General features: G+C 43.3%; 1 protein-coding gene across 2 annotated transcripts in view; it reads right to left on the minus strand.

Annotated features, from left to right (window-relative positions):
• Positions 1-87: 87 nt before the first annotated feature.
• Positions 88-16,746, minus strand: part of LOC116427051 (uncharacterized) — a 71,411-nt gene continuing 54,752 nt past the window's right edge. For both annotated transcript variants that reach the window (XM_031976933.2, XM_031976934.2), the window contains exons 4-9: positions 16,287-16,354; positions 15,980-16,094; positions 12,146-12,314; positions 10,783-10,925; positions 10,565-10,695; positions 88-9,177 (exon numbers count right to left, since the gene is read on the minus strand). In XM_031976933.2, the coding sequence (XP_031832793.1) occupies positions 8,829-9,177; positions 10,565-10,695; positions 10,783-10,925; positions 12,146-12,314; positions 15,980-16,094; positions 16,287-16,354 (975 nt within the window). In that variant the 3' untranslated portion in view covers positions 88-8,828. The remainder of the gene's footprint in view (positions 9,178-10,564; positions 10,696-10,782; positions 10,926-12,145; positions 12,315-15,979; positions 16,095-16,286; positions 16,355-16,746) is intronic.

Consider the following 16,746-nt stretch of genomic DNA (forward strand, 5'->3'; position numbering starts at 1 on the left):
TGTGGGAAGGTTCGAAGCGTGAACGATGAATAAATGAGTCAGCAAGAAATGAAGATACGCAAGCGAAGGTAGCGTACGGGGTTTAGCTAACATTCATTGTAACGTTTTATTTGATTCTTGTTCATATTCACTGTCTGTTCGTACAGATCGTAACACATCGCGTAATACAATTTTCGTAGAAGAATCGTCTCTCCGCCTCTCCGTTTGTTCGACGTTTTTAAACAAAACTACTAAAAATAGACTCGATAAAATCAACTGTTCAAGTCCGTTCCGCGCGATCGATCCTCTTCGGTGACGAAAAAACCAGAGGAAACGCGTCGCCGATCGTCCCCGTGGTCGTCGGGCGTCCACGACACGCTAAGAACGTTCCTCTCACCGTCGATCGTCTACTTTCTTCCGAATTACCCGCGGAGGATCCACGGGAAACCGCCCGATCGCGTTTTATCGAACGACGGAAGCGATCGCTGCCGTTTTATCACATTGGATGCCGAGTTTTGATTATTGAACACGCGTCGGGCCTCCCCTTTTTAGACGGATCCTTCGAGGATGCGAAATTATCCTTGTCACGCTTCCGCCTTGAACTACTATAGAACGTTCCTTCGAATTTGCAGATTTAGATGAACTTCCAAATTATATTTCGATCGATTCGATTAGCTTCGTTCATTTCTATTCTTTCATCTCGACGTTTCCTACCTTTCCATTTCAATCCATTGTTCAATTATTAAAATAAAAAAGTAACAATGAACATGAGCGGTACCTAAAATTGTCTACAACAGGATACTAACGTAAGTTCGAACGTCTATAGTAGCTAAGGACTAGCCGAATTCAAGCGACGACATCGACCACCGTCTGCCGACGAAACCGTCGAGTTCGTTCGTTCGAGTTCGCTTTTTAAAAAACTACTTAGGCGTCAGCATTATGGGTTCCGAGTTCTTGGGCCAATAAGATCCGGTGGTACGCTGCACGACGAATTTTCATGTTCCCGTGCACGACAAACTAAGAGTATGCTCTGAGCCGGGCCACTCGAGGGCTTCTCAAACGACCGTACAAACGCGAACTCATCATCACGGCAATCGTTACGCGAGTATTACGCTGGAACGCGGCACGATCTCTCGTGCCTGCTGCTGCGACTGACTGTCCCAACTCCTTAAGACCCGGCGTTTCCATTGCCTCGACACGGTTCATTCATCTTTTACATGGTTCCCGGTCTCTCTCTCCCTTCGAAAAAGAAGTGCACTCGGTTGATCGTAGAAGTGGAAGAACTCGAGTGGACGATCGTACGGAATGTCTTTCACGATCAAGATCACTGGATCTTTGTTAGAACTGTTCTTCATCTACTTAGAATGATCCTTCAACTTCTCCTCGAAGAGAACAAGCGCACTCGAGCGGGCGAGACACTCGAAGCCCAGTCTAAATAGATGAAAGTTTGAGCCAAGTCATCCTTCGGAATGATCGACATTGACGCGAATTCGTCGGTGCCGTGTTTCGTCCACGCCTACGACGTCCGTGTCGCTTCTTCTGCAAAGAAAAATGTTCATTAGATCGATCAACGGACTCCCCGAATCGAAGAATCCACGTGGAACCAGGTTGAAGTAGACGGAACAGTCGGCCGCATTTCTTAGCTTAGGAAAGAAACATCGCTATCATAGAACTCTCGCTGTGACAATTGGCCTAATATAAACTCTCTACAAATCTCACTTACACGATAAAGTACAATAAAGTTGTTCTCCGTACGCATTAACACGATACACGCCGTATATCGATTCACAGACGCCGCTCGATCGTTCTCCCGCTTCGGTTGCTCGCAGCTCGTCTCCCCTAAGTCGCGTATTATTGCCAACGGTTTAGTGTCTTTGGTATATGTTCGTTCGTTCCCTCGCCGATCAACCGTTTTCCTCCTATCTATAGAGCTTTCCCTATACAGCTGTACAGCTTTTCCTAGCTTCCCAATGACCTGTTCCATTTTAGCGTGGCTATGGCTGCGTGCCTATGATCTTCGATGCTAATTATGTCCGTTTTGAGACCGGTTGTTACAGTTTGTTCGTTTTCTGGGTAGTTTCGCGGCGAATGCAAAGACGTGGAAGCGTCTTCGTTCACCTGGGGGACGAGCACCCAGCAGTTTCAGGGTATTCCTCTATTTTTAACTGACCCGGTGACCAAGTAGAATATTCCTTACTGGCCAGACACTTGGAGCATAGGCAACGGTATGCCGGTTCTCACCGTTAACCTTAAAAACTCGGAATATTTAGAGCTTCAAGGGGACTGAGCAGTGGGGAATACTTTGTTTTCTAATGTTCTAAATAGAAGGAATCGAGTAGTTTTTTGATATATCTCGTGACAAACGAGCTGAACGGGGCTCTCCGTTCTCTGTTTTACGGCCGAGCTTCGATAACGCCAATGGCAAGCCAACGAATCGTGGAAATAATGTTTCCTACAGACATAAATAACATCCGGAAGCCTAGACTACAACCAGGTCGCAAGAAATTCGCCGCTATGTCCGCCTTCCCACCTGTCAACCACTTTACACACAACCTGCTGCCTTAAGCCGCGTGTACGCTTCAAAGGAACTCTTCAACCCTTTGCACTTGGATGTTTCTTAATAGAAATATTTAACATTTCTTTACGAAGACGATGTTCTTTGAGACTAATTCGAAGAAAAATCACCAGTACATTGAGGAACAAAGCTGTTTTATTCCAATGTTTCACGCATCGAGGCATTATACGTAGTTTAACGTTAAATATCACATTCTATAGTTTCACTGTGTCAAATTAAACGGTGACTTGAGTCACCTCTCGAGTGCAAAGGGTTAGAATGTCTTTCGTTTACAGTCCGATCTTCTTATTCGTTCAACGCGTGAACAGTGAATACTGGAGCATTGAGGTATTGGTAGGGTTCTAGTTCTTAATATTGATTAAGAATGTTATCGATGAAATGAACATAGAAATTAATAGTTGTAAATTATATACACAATTTATGTAGTCAAGAATATAAATGCATACGACATAGTTGGAGAATATTAAATTGAATATTAACCACTTGCGCTGGAAAAAGACGTTTCTATCCCAAAGTTCTCAATGATGTCTTTTACACATTGATAATCTTGTTGCATTACTATTAGATTACTTCGAAATGTATCACTCTATACAGAATAATTAACAAACAAAATAAGTGTACAGCATAAAATAGATAAAAACAAAATTCATCGCAGGAGACTTTGCCAAATTTCTGAATTCATTTCCAGCGCAAGTGGTTAATAGAAAGTTACGTAGAAAAATTGCTGGCAAAGGGTTAACGCGAGCGATTGAACGTGAACGTGCTCCTCGAGTGTATACACGGCTTAAGGGGCATACCGCGCGTGTTGCACCGGGTGTATGCATAGCTGCAACCGAGACAGCGTATCGGGGAAGCGTGCTAAACATAATGCAGACCTTGCGCGGCCAGTTCCTCGCTGCCAAGCCACGATAATAGTAGTCACGTCGGCCGTGAAAGCCTCGAGACACCGAACATTCGTGTCGCTCCGTTCAATTTATACCGCCTCGCCATATTTTTTCGAGTTTCTGGCCACGTGTGCTCGGCGTACACACGCGCGCGCACGTACAGACACGATAAAATTGACTTCGCGATTGCAGAAAACTCAACTCTCGCTCTCTTCCCACTCACTCGGCCAATCTCCGTGCGATTTTTCCTCTTTCCTCGACGAACCAGCAGTGACTCGATTGATTGTGCACAATCGTTCACGAGATAACAGTTACAATAATGAAAAAAGTACCGTTACACTTGTTCAGAATGAAAAGGATGATTTCCAGTGAACAATAGTGAGTCACTGTAACCGAGTCATTTCAAAATTCTCCGTGTCTCCTTCGAAACTTCCCTTGGCGTTCCTCTGTTTAATTCTGAGAACATTCTATTAACGTTCTATGGGGTTCCTTCTCTTAATCGACAAACAGAACGCTCTAATATCGCTGGAAGCTGCAGTATCCTCTTTCGCGGACCCGTAGACGGGCCCGTAGGCGTCGGCAGAACTTCCTCGAACATCGTCGAACTTCCTCGAACGTCCGTTAATTATGTACAGTAGGCAAGTATTCCAGATCTCGCGAATAAAAACGGATTGCTCGATGACAGAACAAGTCGGAAAACGTTCGAAACAATCGCAAAACACCGATCGAGTGTTCATCGAAGATCGTCGCCGCGGTGCCCGCGCGCCGCGCGAAACGCCGGGCACGACGCTGAGAAACTCGTTCACAGATGAAAACTGATGTAACAGGTAATAATTGACAGTCTACATTACTCGCTAATTGGCAGCGTCGCTGGATAAACTCCGTCGTCACGTCAGAGCGCGTCCTCGTTCCCGATACAGGGAACGCTGGAGATTGCTTGCGAGTCTCTGGAGGATCGAAGTTGAGGCAACGACGCTAATTAAAATGTACTAATCACTACTGATATGTGCGCGATGCTCTCCTCGGACACAACAAAGATCGCTCGCCGAGTTCCTTCGTCGCGTTCCGTCCGATCGAAGCGTCCACCCTCGCGCGGGCTCTAAAAATGCCGTCGCGACAAGCCACGGAACACCCTGGCGGTCTTCTTTAAATGGTACCTCTCCGAAATGGACCGGATGTTCTATATAAACATTCTAGAAACAATCCTCTTCGCTCTCTTTATTCCAAATATACCACTGTGCGTTGGAATTGGGAATTTAGAAATTATAAAGCTACAAGGAAGAAACGAATTAGTCTCGCGGATAACATAATTCAACTTAAATACGTATTAAATCATTAATTTCATTCATTAGCGTCACCTAAATCATTGTTCAATCTATACGTCCCAGATGTCTAGAAATACTCAAGCATATGATTCGTTAATCACAGAATCGAGAAAATCCACTTCGGTTCGGTAATTCACAGACCGCGTTGCGCGAAGAATATTCCCTCGTTCTGCGCAACGGAGTCGGGTCCGCTGGGCGACAGTTATCCAGGGTGGGTCGCGGTTCTCGAGTAAAGTGTAGGGTACAGCGTCGTACTAGTAACAAGGGAATACTCGTCCAGGGAACGCGACGCCCTTCGATGACGTTACTCTCCCTCCTATCTTCTATTTAAAAAATAAAGTTAGCGGCAGTGCGTAAATTAGGTCAAGTTCGAGGATAGCAAAAGGCGTTCGAAGTTCAACAGAGGCAGAACAGGGGGCGGGGGTTACGGTGTCGGAACAGGAGAGAATGAATATACAACAATCGTAATGCGGGGGGTAAAAGGAAAACGAGGAATTCCTCCTTCACGAGATTGTCGTCTGCCGATCGATGCTCGTTGCGTTCCCGTTTTCGCGTCTATTTCTTTCTCTTTCGTTTCCGGCCTACGTCGTTCGTCTCTCTTTTTTGATATCGCGCCATTTTCTAAACGATCGGTCGCGCACTGTAAAAAAATTGCTTTTGATTTTTGGCTACTCGGCTCCGGCACCGTGAGCGACACCGGGCACGCTCGTCGTGTCCGTTCCTTCGAAAGGCGAGCGCCGCATATCGCCTGTCCGTCTAATAATACAAAATATTGATCAAACATTATTAATTCTTCGAGCATTATTTTCCCCGGTGTCGGTTCGCGACGCCGGAGGATAGGGAACGGGGCGCAAGGGGATGTGTCAGAGGGTGAACAGTTTCAAAGAGGTCTTGCCGCGGATTAATCTCGTAATCGTTAATCGTATACTCGTGACAACCGAGCCAATTGTTCTGTTCTCTTGGTTTTCCAAACAACACTCAGCGCGCGTTTTCCAAACAACACTCAGTTATGTGTATATATTCATATGCACGCGGTTCCTCCCGCGCTTTCGCCACTGCGACCCTCTCGCTGGATGAAATGGAACGTCTAATAGAGTACAGGTTCTTTAAGATTCTATTCCTCTCCCCGCCAACTGGAAAACAGTGGGCGTGACCTGAAAGTGGGCGTGGCTGGCGCTCGGAGTGGGGCGGATGACCTTGAGATTCGACCGTGTAATGTGGAAATGATTTTTTTCGGGGATTCGTAAACACGTTTAGGTTTTCTATACTTTCACCGTGATCTTTGACATATGAACTTGTGTTTACGAGCGCGATGCTGGGTATCGAGGACTGTTTTTGTACAGGGAACCGCCCACTCTGTCGAGAGTGTTCAATACTCCGTTGGGGGACGTGTAGGTATAACTAATTTCGGCCAGTTAGAGGGTCACGGTGTCTTGAACAGCATCTAAGGTAAAGGGAGTAGATGGCAAGTGGCGGAGCAGACAAGATGCTACTGAGGAGCAGTTAGTGAGAATGAAAATAAAGAAGGTGATTGACAGATACAGAAGAAGGCATAAAGAGAAAGGAGTAGAGAGAAAGTATATAAAATATAAGATACATAAGTATTCAAAAGTATTTGATCAGAAAGAAGACAGACATAATGAACAGAATGAGTAGAAGATGATAAAAGAGTGTATAAACTAAGATCAGAAGCAAAGGATGAGTTAGAAAGAAACAGAGAGTAGTCTTATGAGTATTCAAGAAGAAGAAGAGAATAAATAAAAAATAAAAATAAATAAATAATAGCATAATGAGATCACATGAATAAAGAAAAAGGTCCACTAACTCCCATCAAAATCCATCTACTCAGAACCGCCAACTAATAACAGCTTCGCAATTAGTCGATCGCTGAGCCGAGTGTCTCGAGCCGCGTTTCTCGAGATAGAGAGAAAGAGAGAGAGAGAGAGAGAGAGAGGGGAGAGAGAGAGGGAAGAGAGAGAGAGAGAGAGAGAGAGAGAGAGAGAGAGAGAGAGAGAGAGAGAGAGAGAGAGAGAGAGAGAGAGAGAGAGAGAGAGAGAGAGAGAGAGAGAGAGAGAGAGAGAGAGAGAGAGAGAGAGAGAGAGAGAGAGAGTGAGTGATAGATAAATAGATAGAGAGTGATAGATAGATAGATAGATAGATAGATAGATAGAGAGTTAGAGAAGAGGAATAAACGAATCAGTTCCCGAAACGCCCTACGCAGCTACGTTAAATCACGGGTATAGGTAACAAGACACACGCAGTGCACTCGAAACTCCGCGTCTGTCGTTTCTCACCTATCGTATTGTACTATGACTTTAAAACTATGGTATCATCGTCGCGGGAAACACGGTGCGCGCAACGTTCGCGACTGCTCGGTTCCCTCGATTAGGCTAATCGTCGTGTACTCCCCGAGTAGAACGAACTGTTTCCCCCACTACAGAGGGAAATAGAAAAAGAGACAGATAGAGAGAGAGAGAGAGGGAGAGAGAGAGAAAGTGGTTGAAATCAATCGGTGGAAAAGAGTGGGAGAGGATGAAAGCGAAAGAAACGTCTCCGCCGTTGTCTCTCGGTAATCCAATCAAAGACGTTTCGTTCATCGTCGATTCGAAACCGGATTATCAGTTTGATTCTTTTTTCATTTTCGTTCGAATGCAACTCGCGAACTTTATCCTTTCGTCTCTCTTTTCTTCTGTGGTTTCTTCGGGGGGGGGGGGGGGGGGGGGCGTCGAGGATCGGATCGGAACGGTTCCCCTCGATCCTACCGATCTCTGGTGAAAAAAACGAATCCAACGTTGATCGCGTGTCTACACGGTACTCGTTATATACACGATTAAAATAGAAATCGTTCTAGGCGACGCGGCCCGCTAAGACGAATTGTTCCGCGGGATCGCGTTCGATAATCAATTAAAAAGTTGAAACGCCCGGCGTTTCCGTTCCGATTCTCGACGAGTTTGTGATGGGATCGAACCCGAGGGATGACGAGAATCGATGGACTAGTGATGGATGGTGGCTAAGTACGAGTCGACTGGAGGAGCAGAGGGTTCCCGTCGATCGCGATCTAAGTTCCGCGGCGCGGGCTGGGCTCAGCCTCGCCGGGAACAGAAGCTACGTCCTCTCGGAATATTGTCTGTGAAGCAGAGCTTGAAAAATAGGACACGGATCGGTCATCGTTCCTTCGAACCGCTAAAACGACTGACACTTAAACCTGATAGATCCTCGGGGCTGGTAGGGGGTCGGATGAGCTAGTAAAAAAGTAACGAGGAAACGTCCCGCGGGTCGACTCTCCCTAAAACGGAAACGTTCCGGGACAGGATGAGCGTACGAGTATGGTTTCGATGGTGGTTCGATGGTGGCTGGTGGCTGCAAGGTATGGTTCGATGCCGGAGATTACGCGATTGATTAATCAAATAATAGCAACGTAGCGCTACGCTCTCGAGTCTTCCTATCGATTAGTAATTATTAGTCCACGATAACTCGATATGACGGGTTGCTAAGTTTGGCCGCTTCTAGGTTTTCTTAGGTATACTTCTCTACCGCCGCTAGAACGTTTGCATCCCCCTCCCTCGGGATCTCGAGTGGTTCGAGACGCTTAGTAGATTTACCATTTTCAGTTACTATATCCTTCGAACTTAAGTACATGGAGTATATATAGAATACGCAGAATGTAAGCTGATTCCACGGATAAATAAATATAAAACATTGCTCTCGTTTATCTTCAACCCCTTTCTCTACTGTTTTACTCTATAATAACCATAAGATACTCTTAAGTAACGAAATTTCCTAGACATACTTTCATTTGATTTTCTCACGTATCACCCTGTTATCGTTTACAAAACGCTCCATTTATTCGTCACGAAAGAAATGCGATTAAAGAGTCCAACCTCCGATCGAACGAAAGACAGAGTAAAGTACATCTCGAACCTTGAATCCCGAGGGCGGCGGGATCCCGAGTGTATTGAAAATCCTCCGTCCCGACGGGATCGAGAGAGTCGTCCAGGCTTTTCGAATACGTGATCGAATCGCGCATGAAACATCTACGTTGCCTCGCCTCTACTCGACAGAAGACTACTTCTCCTCCCTGATCAGGGCCTCCTCCGCCTCCTTCCGCCTCGCTTTCGCCTCTTTCTTGGCCCTTTTCTTCTCCTCCTTCGCCAGCTTCTTCGCTTCCTTCTGCCTGGTCTTCTCTGCTTTCTCCTCCTCCTTCTGGCGCGCTTTCTCCGCCTTCTCCCTTTCCTTCTCCCGTTCCTTCTCCTTCTTCGATCTCTGGACCTCCTGCACCACGGAGGACTTCGGCGCCGCCTGCGGCCTCTTCGTCGCCGACCTCGCCGACGACGAGGACGTCGGCGTCGCGCCGCTCGAGGAGACCCTCGGACTCGGTGACGTTTCCAGCTGAGTCACGATCTTCTGAGCACATCTGCGGAAACGAACGTTGCGAACACGCGTTGCGGATACATGCCGGCTGCATGTTTCAGTCCGGGAGTCGATTATGGAGGATGTGAGAGGGTGAGCTTGCAGAGCATAGCAAATTTGATCCATTGAATCGAGTCTGGATTTATTGATGCGCTGCGAGGCTAAATTCGGCAGTTATGAGTCTTATGAGGGGGTCAGTCTGGTGAGTATAGCGAATTCATCTAGCGGGGGTTGGGGTTGTTAACCAGTTAACTGTGGAATTTAATTGGAAGAACCTCTCGTTTTCGATAAAATCGAAAAATGGATCGTGTACTCGTCGAACGCAGGACGAATGCACGTGGAGTATATTTTAACCGTTTGGATGCTAAACAACTTTTGTGGATATTTACCAAAAATGCGGAAGTGATTAGGTGTGTATGCAAAGACATTAATAAGAGTACTTATCTAATGAGGTTACAGATACTGTGTTATTACAAAAAAATATCAAAAAATAACATTTATTCAAATAAATTTACTTTGATTTATTTCTTGAAGAATATAGTAAGAAAATTATAATTGATACTGATAAACAGAAGCGGCTCCGCGCTCTCCGCAATTTTGGCACAACACAAGCGCTATAGCGCTCCTCAGCACTCGAACGGTTAATGAAAGATCAAAGCGAAACAAAGAATTACATGTTTATGTGAGAAAATAGAGAATTCATCGCTGAAAGAATTAGTATCATGTCAAGCTTTATGACGTGTATACTCGTCAAACACAGTTAACTGGTTAATACGTTAAACGCCATGGAAATCTTAAGCGTTCTGTCGTAGTTTATCTTTTGTGGCAAGGAAAAGAAGGAGCAATTAATTATTTGGTACGTTATTAAACATTTTCATTTCATATCGGTTATGTTGTTGGTTACGGTTGTGTTCTAGTCATTCAGAAGCAGTCAGTGAATGACATGGCGCTTAACGTGTTAATGGAAGCGCTGCGAGGCTTTGCTAATTGTGAGGTTTACGAGGCTACTAAACTTTGTAGAGTACTAATGTATTGCATACGAGGTTATAAAGAAATTAATGAAGATATGTTTAATTAAATTAAAAAGCTAATCGTGTATTAACACTAGATTTACATTTACTGTACGGTCCATTCGATTGTTCTCAGAAGAATTATCCGTTCATTTAGATCTTAGGAATTAGAGGTTTAAGAATAGACAATTAGGATACATATTTGCATAAAAACATGTACCAAATAATGCTTATAAAATTCAATATGAGTGAAATTGACTCGTTCCGTGAATCTAGTGTTAATGGTATAATATTCGTAGCGAGAGGAGGAATGGCGTTTCTAAAGGATAATATCCTGGAAGAATGATTGATCGACAGTAAATAAAATAGCAAATCAATTACCGTATCCTAGTGGAGGCTTTGCCCGCGCGAAAGTCCCTCTGGAATTCCTTGATCGGCGGCAATCTACGTTCCCGGTTCTCCCTCATGATCTCCTCCTCCTCGTTAACTTGCGGGACAGGATCCTGATACTCCTGCGACACGCCGGTAAAATGGACAAAGTTAACCGGGGATCTGATATTAAGCTTCGCTTAAGCGTTCCGCGTCCGTGCCGGTCTAACCTGAATCCTCATTTTCATGGACTGCGTCTGCGAGCGTCTCAAGATCTCGCCGGAAGGTTGCCTCACCCTCGTGGGTTTACCCAGGTTGGAACTTCCTGTGCTACACGCCGAAGACGAACTCGAAGAAGATACGGAAGACACTCCTACGGGGAGAAATGATTTATAGGAAGTGCCCTTTGTTTGCTGCTCGCGGTTTAACACTGGAACTACCGAGCATTTGATACGATTGAAACATAATCGCTGTGAATATTGTACTAATAGATTATTTTCGGTTTCTTCAGACATTCATTATAGTTTAAATATTTTATAAAACTATATATTATAGTTTTTATATTCATTATATTCAAGTGAAACTATTTATTTTCAAAATTACTTCGAATATTCAATACTTCGAAGATATTAATAATTGCGAAACAGAAAAACTGACACCAGTCATTTTGATTGGTACGGTAGTTCTAGTGTTAAGAACATTATTTCATCATTTATAATGTGGAATACTATTAGATGTCTTGATAAGAATATTAGTTCAACCCTTAATGTATTCGATATTATTCAACCCCTCGGTAAGAATGTTATTTTGTCGTTTAATAATTGGAATATTAATTAGTCCCTAAACAAGAACTTTGTTTCAACCTTTAATCTACAGAATATTATGCAACCTCATTAATAAGAATGCTATTTCGACTTTTAATAAATAGAATATTATTTAGTTCTTAAATAAGAATATTGTTTCAACCTTTAATGTATAGAATATTATTCAACCCTCTTAATAAGAATGTTATTTCGACTTTTAATAAATGGAATATTATTTAGTCCCTAAATAAGAACATTATTTCAACCTTTAATCTACAGAATATTATTCAACCTCATTAATAAGAATGCTATTTCGACTTTTAATAAATAGAATATTATTTAGTTCTTAAATAAGAATATTGTTTCAACCTTTAATGTATAGAATATTATTCAACCCTCTTAATAAGAATGTTATTTCGACTTTTAATAAATGGAATATTATTTAGTCCCTAAATAAGAACATTATTTCAACCTTTAATCTACAGAATATTATTCAACCTCATTAATAAGAATGCTATTTCGACTTTTAATAAATAGAATATTATTTAGTTCTTAAATAAGAATATTGTTTCAACCTTTAATGTATAGAATATTATTCAACCCTCTTAATAAGAATGCTATTTCGACTTTTAATAAATAGAATATTATTTAGTTCCTAAATAAGAACATTATTTCAACCTTTAATGTACAGAATATTATTCAACCCTCTTAATTCAACCCTTAACGTTTAAAATATTATTCTACCCTTTGAGCAAAATATTATTTTAGCTTATTATTCCAAACTACTCACCAGAAATAGAGGATGAGCCACTGGCCATGGAGTACAGGGACGCGGAGGCAGGTACGCTACCTGCAACCCATCTGCCACCAGGTCCAGCCACCCCTCCGGCCCCTCCTGTACTCATATTGTACTCCGATGAACTCTGTGGCAAGACCCAGGACTTTCCTGACATCGAATACTGAGAAACAGAAAATAGTAATGTCAGTCATACGAGAGATTTCATATATAATTGAAAAAAAAACAGAGATATAATCGTTTTCAGCGACATTTCTATTTAAAATTATCCGTTTCAAAAGTGGAATCGCTTAAATACACCTTCTTCTCGCATGCGAACCGATGATCCCGGATTGACAAATTATGTCATCCCTTGGAATCAATATGTAACACTGAGAATGATTTCCCTCTCGTTTCACGTTACCCGGAAATTCAGTCGCTGAATTAGGGTAGTTGATATTCTTGCGATCTTTCAGTATTTTTTAAGTTAATCAGTTTCGTTTTATACAGAGTGTTTCCAAAGTATTGCGCACAAATGATAGCTTCCGAGATCAAAATAAGTTTATTTTGAAAAGGAATTTATGGGGGTCTGTGAATATACGATTCAATTTCTGTATTTAAAATTCCACAGAAGATTAAACAAATGGCAACAGAATATAAATTCCAATGAGTAGTACGTAGAAAATCAAATATTTTCGCACTGACCGCGACCCATCGTCGGTCAATTCCAGGAAATTGATAAGCTTGGGGTTGCGATTTTTATTACGGCCGCGCAGGTACCGGAAGTTCTTCGAAATTTCCTTTTCATATAGTATTAAGTAAAGAGTCCATTTCGCAGAAATCGTAAAACCCCCTAAAATTCCTCAAATTTTTCTTATAATTAATATCCAAAAGAATAATAACAGGGATCGCTAGCAAATACGGCCGGAAATTGCCGAATATCCCTGATCAACGATGAATATTCCGAAATTTCAGTTGTTCACCGTGAGTCGCCGTTCGCGAAAGAGCTCTGTCCTTTTTCGTCATCGGTCTCGCGCGTTTCCGGGCACGATTTTATAACTAAAAGCGTGAAAATTATGTATTGTCACTAACAACCGAATAATCTCGCAGAAAGAACTTTGTGCTAACCTCTCGCTCTGCAATAACTGTGCCAAACTCGCGTTAAAGATTTCAAACAGAATTTAAATCATTGTCAATCATTGCTTCTTAGTCAAGATATTTTTCAAATAGATCGTATCGTTGTTATTTCCAATATTATTAGCAATAGTTGAGATCGCGGTCGAGAAACGAAGAAAAGAGCAAGGGGTTACGTTGATTCGGAAAGAGAAATGGGTCCCTCGTAGCAACCTCCTCGTGGTGGGCCTGGAAACCAGCATCATCGCCGATAGAGTAATTCCTATCGAGGATGGTGTTGGGCCGATCGGCTGCGACATTGTACGATTCATGTAAAAACGTGTCGAGCAATTATCCTTTAGCTTCACTTCGCTTGTTTCTCTTTATTCCTATTCACGTTGCCATGTATGCAAGTGATCGGCCGTTTGTCTAATCAGCCAGTTCCGCCGTGCTTGAGATCGGTGTCCGAGTTGAAAGGTTACCGGTGGTGCGCACCGTAGGGCGGTGGTGCTCACGCCATCGTCCATCGCGACAGTCAGTATCGGAATCCTACTTCGAATTCTCCGGAATTCTGAAGTTAATAGGAATTTGGTGCTGGCTCGTGACCATCCTCTGATCTGTAGGCGAGGGCATCGTGATTCGGCGCGGTGGTTGCTGACTGCTTTGACTACGGATTGCTCGCGTCACCCTCATTTTGCTGCTTTTCAATCAGAGACTTCTTCTCTGATTTCTTTAGTTTCAAACGAATCAAGGACTTCCTTCTTGCTTCGTATTTGTGTCTTTTTTTGGCCCGATAATTGTTCGGCAACTGCGACCCATGTATAGTCTAAGGCTATACTAAGTTAGAACTAAGATTGTAATCCCTGATCTTGCTTTTGTTGAATCAGAGACTTCTTCTCTGATTTGTCTGATCCTCGAATCAAGGACTTCTTCCTTAATTCACTCCCTTTACTGCGATGATTGTGTAATTTAAGTTATCCGATAAGGCTATGGTAAGTTAGAAATAAGCGCGCGAAAGAAGACATCGATCATCCGCCGTGGGATACATTTCAGACTCAAGAAAGAAAACAGCCGTCGTGGGATTATTAAGTGCGTTAAAGATAAGACTTAGACGTAGAAACAGAGGTCGGTGGAATTGAATTTTCCACCCAGCTCCCAGAGACCCCCGCAGCAACCTCCACGTAGTAGACCTGGAAACTAGCAGCATCGCCGATAGAGTACGTCCTATCGAGGATGCTGCTAGGCCAATGGCTGCGAAATTGTATAAATTGTGTACTTCTCAGTGTACTCAGTATTTCGATGCATAAATTTCAGATGGTGTAAAATAGTAAATATCTTTAGAGAACCAGAAGTAGCAGTGGAACTGTGATACGAGAAACTTTTCACGTGCAGTTTCAATATTATCCGAGCGACGGTATAATACTGGCAAAGAGGGTTTACAATTATCGGAATCGTTAAAGCTCACGCGATGAAACTTCTCCGACAGAGAATAAGCAAACATTTTTAGTATCGATTAATAAAACGCTAAGCCTCTCGGCTCATCCAATAAATTCCGATACATTTCAAATAATACTGAAATTTGTTTGTTCAACTGGACAGCATCAGAATCACTCGGTTGGCTGAATAATGCCTAAATGGGCGCGCACGTCTGTCTAGCATTGTTGATAGAAAATTAAACGCGCGAAACGCTGTTTCTACGCGCTGCCACGGAATAAACGAATAACGGAGAATACGGTCTTAATTATGCATTCCACGGCTAATTAATAATTCCGCGGTGTACCCGGCGGAAAGAAATTTCCCCGGAACAATCGTGAATCGAGCGGTCCTCGACGGTAATCGTTCGCTTTCAGTGAAATTCTCGATGCAGCGAACAACGGCTCGAGAACAGAGGCACGTGAATGGAAAATTCGAGGAAAATTTCGTGGCCGGCCGTTGTCGGGGCCGATTCGCGCGCGAGAGAGGGCACAAGAGCCGTTTATTTATCGAGGAAACGAAAACGTCGGGCTCGAACGAATTATTCACGGGTCGTTTCTCGCGCTCGCTCGCGCGCGCGCGCGCCCTCGGCGGCGCCGGAATTTCCGATTAATTGCGGCGCAACGTACAAAAAGGAAAGGAGAACACGCGAGGAAATGAAAAAAACAAAAATATAGAAACGAGAGGGTGGTCCGAGCATTCAGGCCGGACGATATTTATGAAAACCGTGCTGAACGGAACGGTCATACGTCGCGGCGGCCCCGGGTTCGGCCTCGCTGAAAGGTGACGAGGGCTTTTTGAGTCCGCTCCAATTAGCTGCGATTTTACGCCGCTGCAATCGGATCGACGAATGGGAGGGGAGAATGCCAGGGAGACAGAGAACGCCAGAAATTGCGAGACAAACAGGATATTCCGGCGGAAATTGTAAATCCGACGAGTTCGGGCGTCCACTGACGAACATGTGGAATTAGAAAAAATGAATCTCTAGGCGACGCTTTTGGAATCTTGATACAATCGAGTAAATGATTCTACGTGAACGGAGAAGTTTATAATGTGGACAAGCTTTCATGTGACTTTGTGTCCGAGATAATTGATTTTGAAGGTTTGGTCGCGTAGATTCGAGGTAGTTAGAAGTAGAAAGGATAAATCATAGATAGACATGTTAATAGTGTCCTTTTTTTTTTAAAGATATTGATATATTATTATCGTGCTTTTACTCAGCTGAAAACGACGAACGATTACGCAATTGATACCGATACTTACGTCTCGCGGGATTAGGGTCTGTTTCAGACGCAAGATTTTCGCTCTGCATATGACGCACCGCAGGGGTAGCAGCCTCTGCGAGACAGCCATTTGTATTGTCTTGACGAAACAGCGTCTGCAACAGAGGGAGAACAGAGATTCGGATATTGATGTAACTGATGATGTAACTTTGAATGTCACTGGTTTCGAGGCTTCTCTGTTTTCGTTGTTTGTTGAAGAATTCAACGAGTGTGAAGATTATATAGTATTGATACCATGATCATAGAAAATGATTGTCATAGAACATAAAATAAAATTTCCGGTTTACCTGCATACTACTCGGTGCCCACACGGAGCCGTCTGCATCGTAGCTCTCGCGTTCACGCATATCACGCACTGGAAACATAAGAAAGCACTAACTTAGTCCCCATCCTCGTAACAAGGAAATTCTATCGATCAGATCATTATCATTCGAGAATAACTTATAGTTCCGGGAAAATCATGTTCGCTAGACGTTCATAGGAAGATAAGGGACTGAAGCTCAGCTGGGGAGATTTTTATGATGTCCAATGAAAAGTTCCAGGATTTAAAAAGTTTTAAGCACTTCCGTAGAAATGTACAGAGTGGTAAGAGTGTAACACTTCAGAGTTTTACAGCACCCTCTGAGGCCAGTAAAAAATGCATAACGGAAGTAGCTTTCGGAATCTATAAGTACTTAAGGTAGTAAGCTTCGCTCGCACCCTAAATCCTTAGCAGTGCCTGAAGCACAATAGGGGATAGTCATTAGC

The sequence above is a fragment of the Nomia melanderi genome, chromosome 14 (genome assembly GCF_051020985.1).
Source record: "Nomia melanderi isolate GNS246 chromosome 14, iyNomMela1, whole genome shotgun sequence".
Taxonomy (NCBI): domain Eukaryota; kingdom Metazoa; phylum Arthropoda; class Insecta; order Hymenoptera; family Halictidae; genus Nomia; species Nomia melanderi.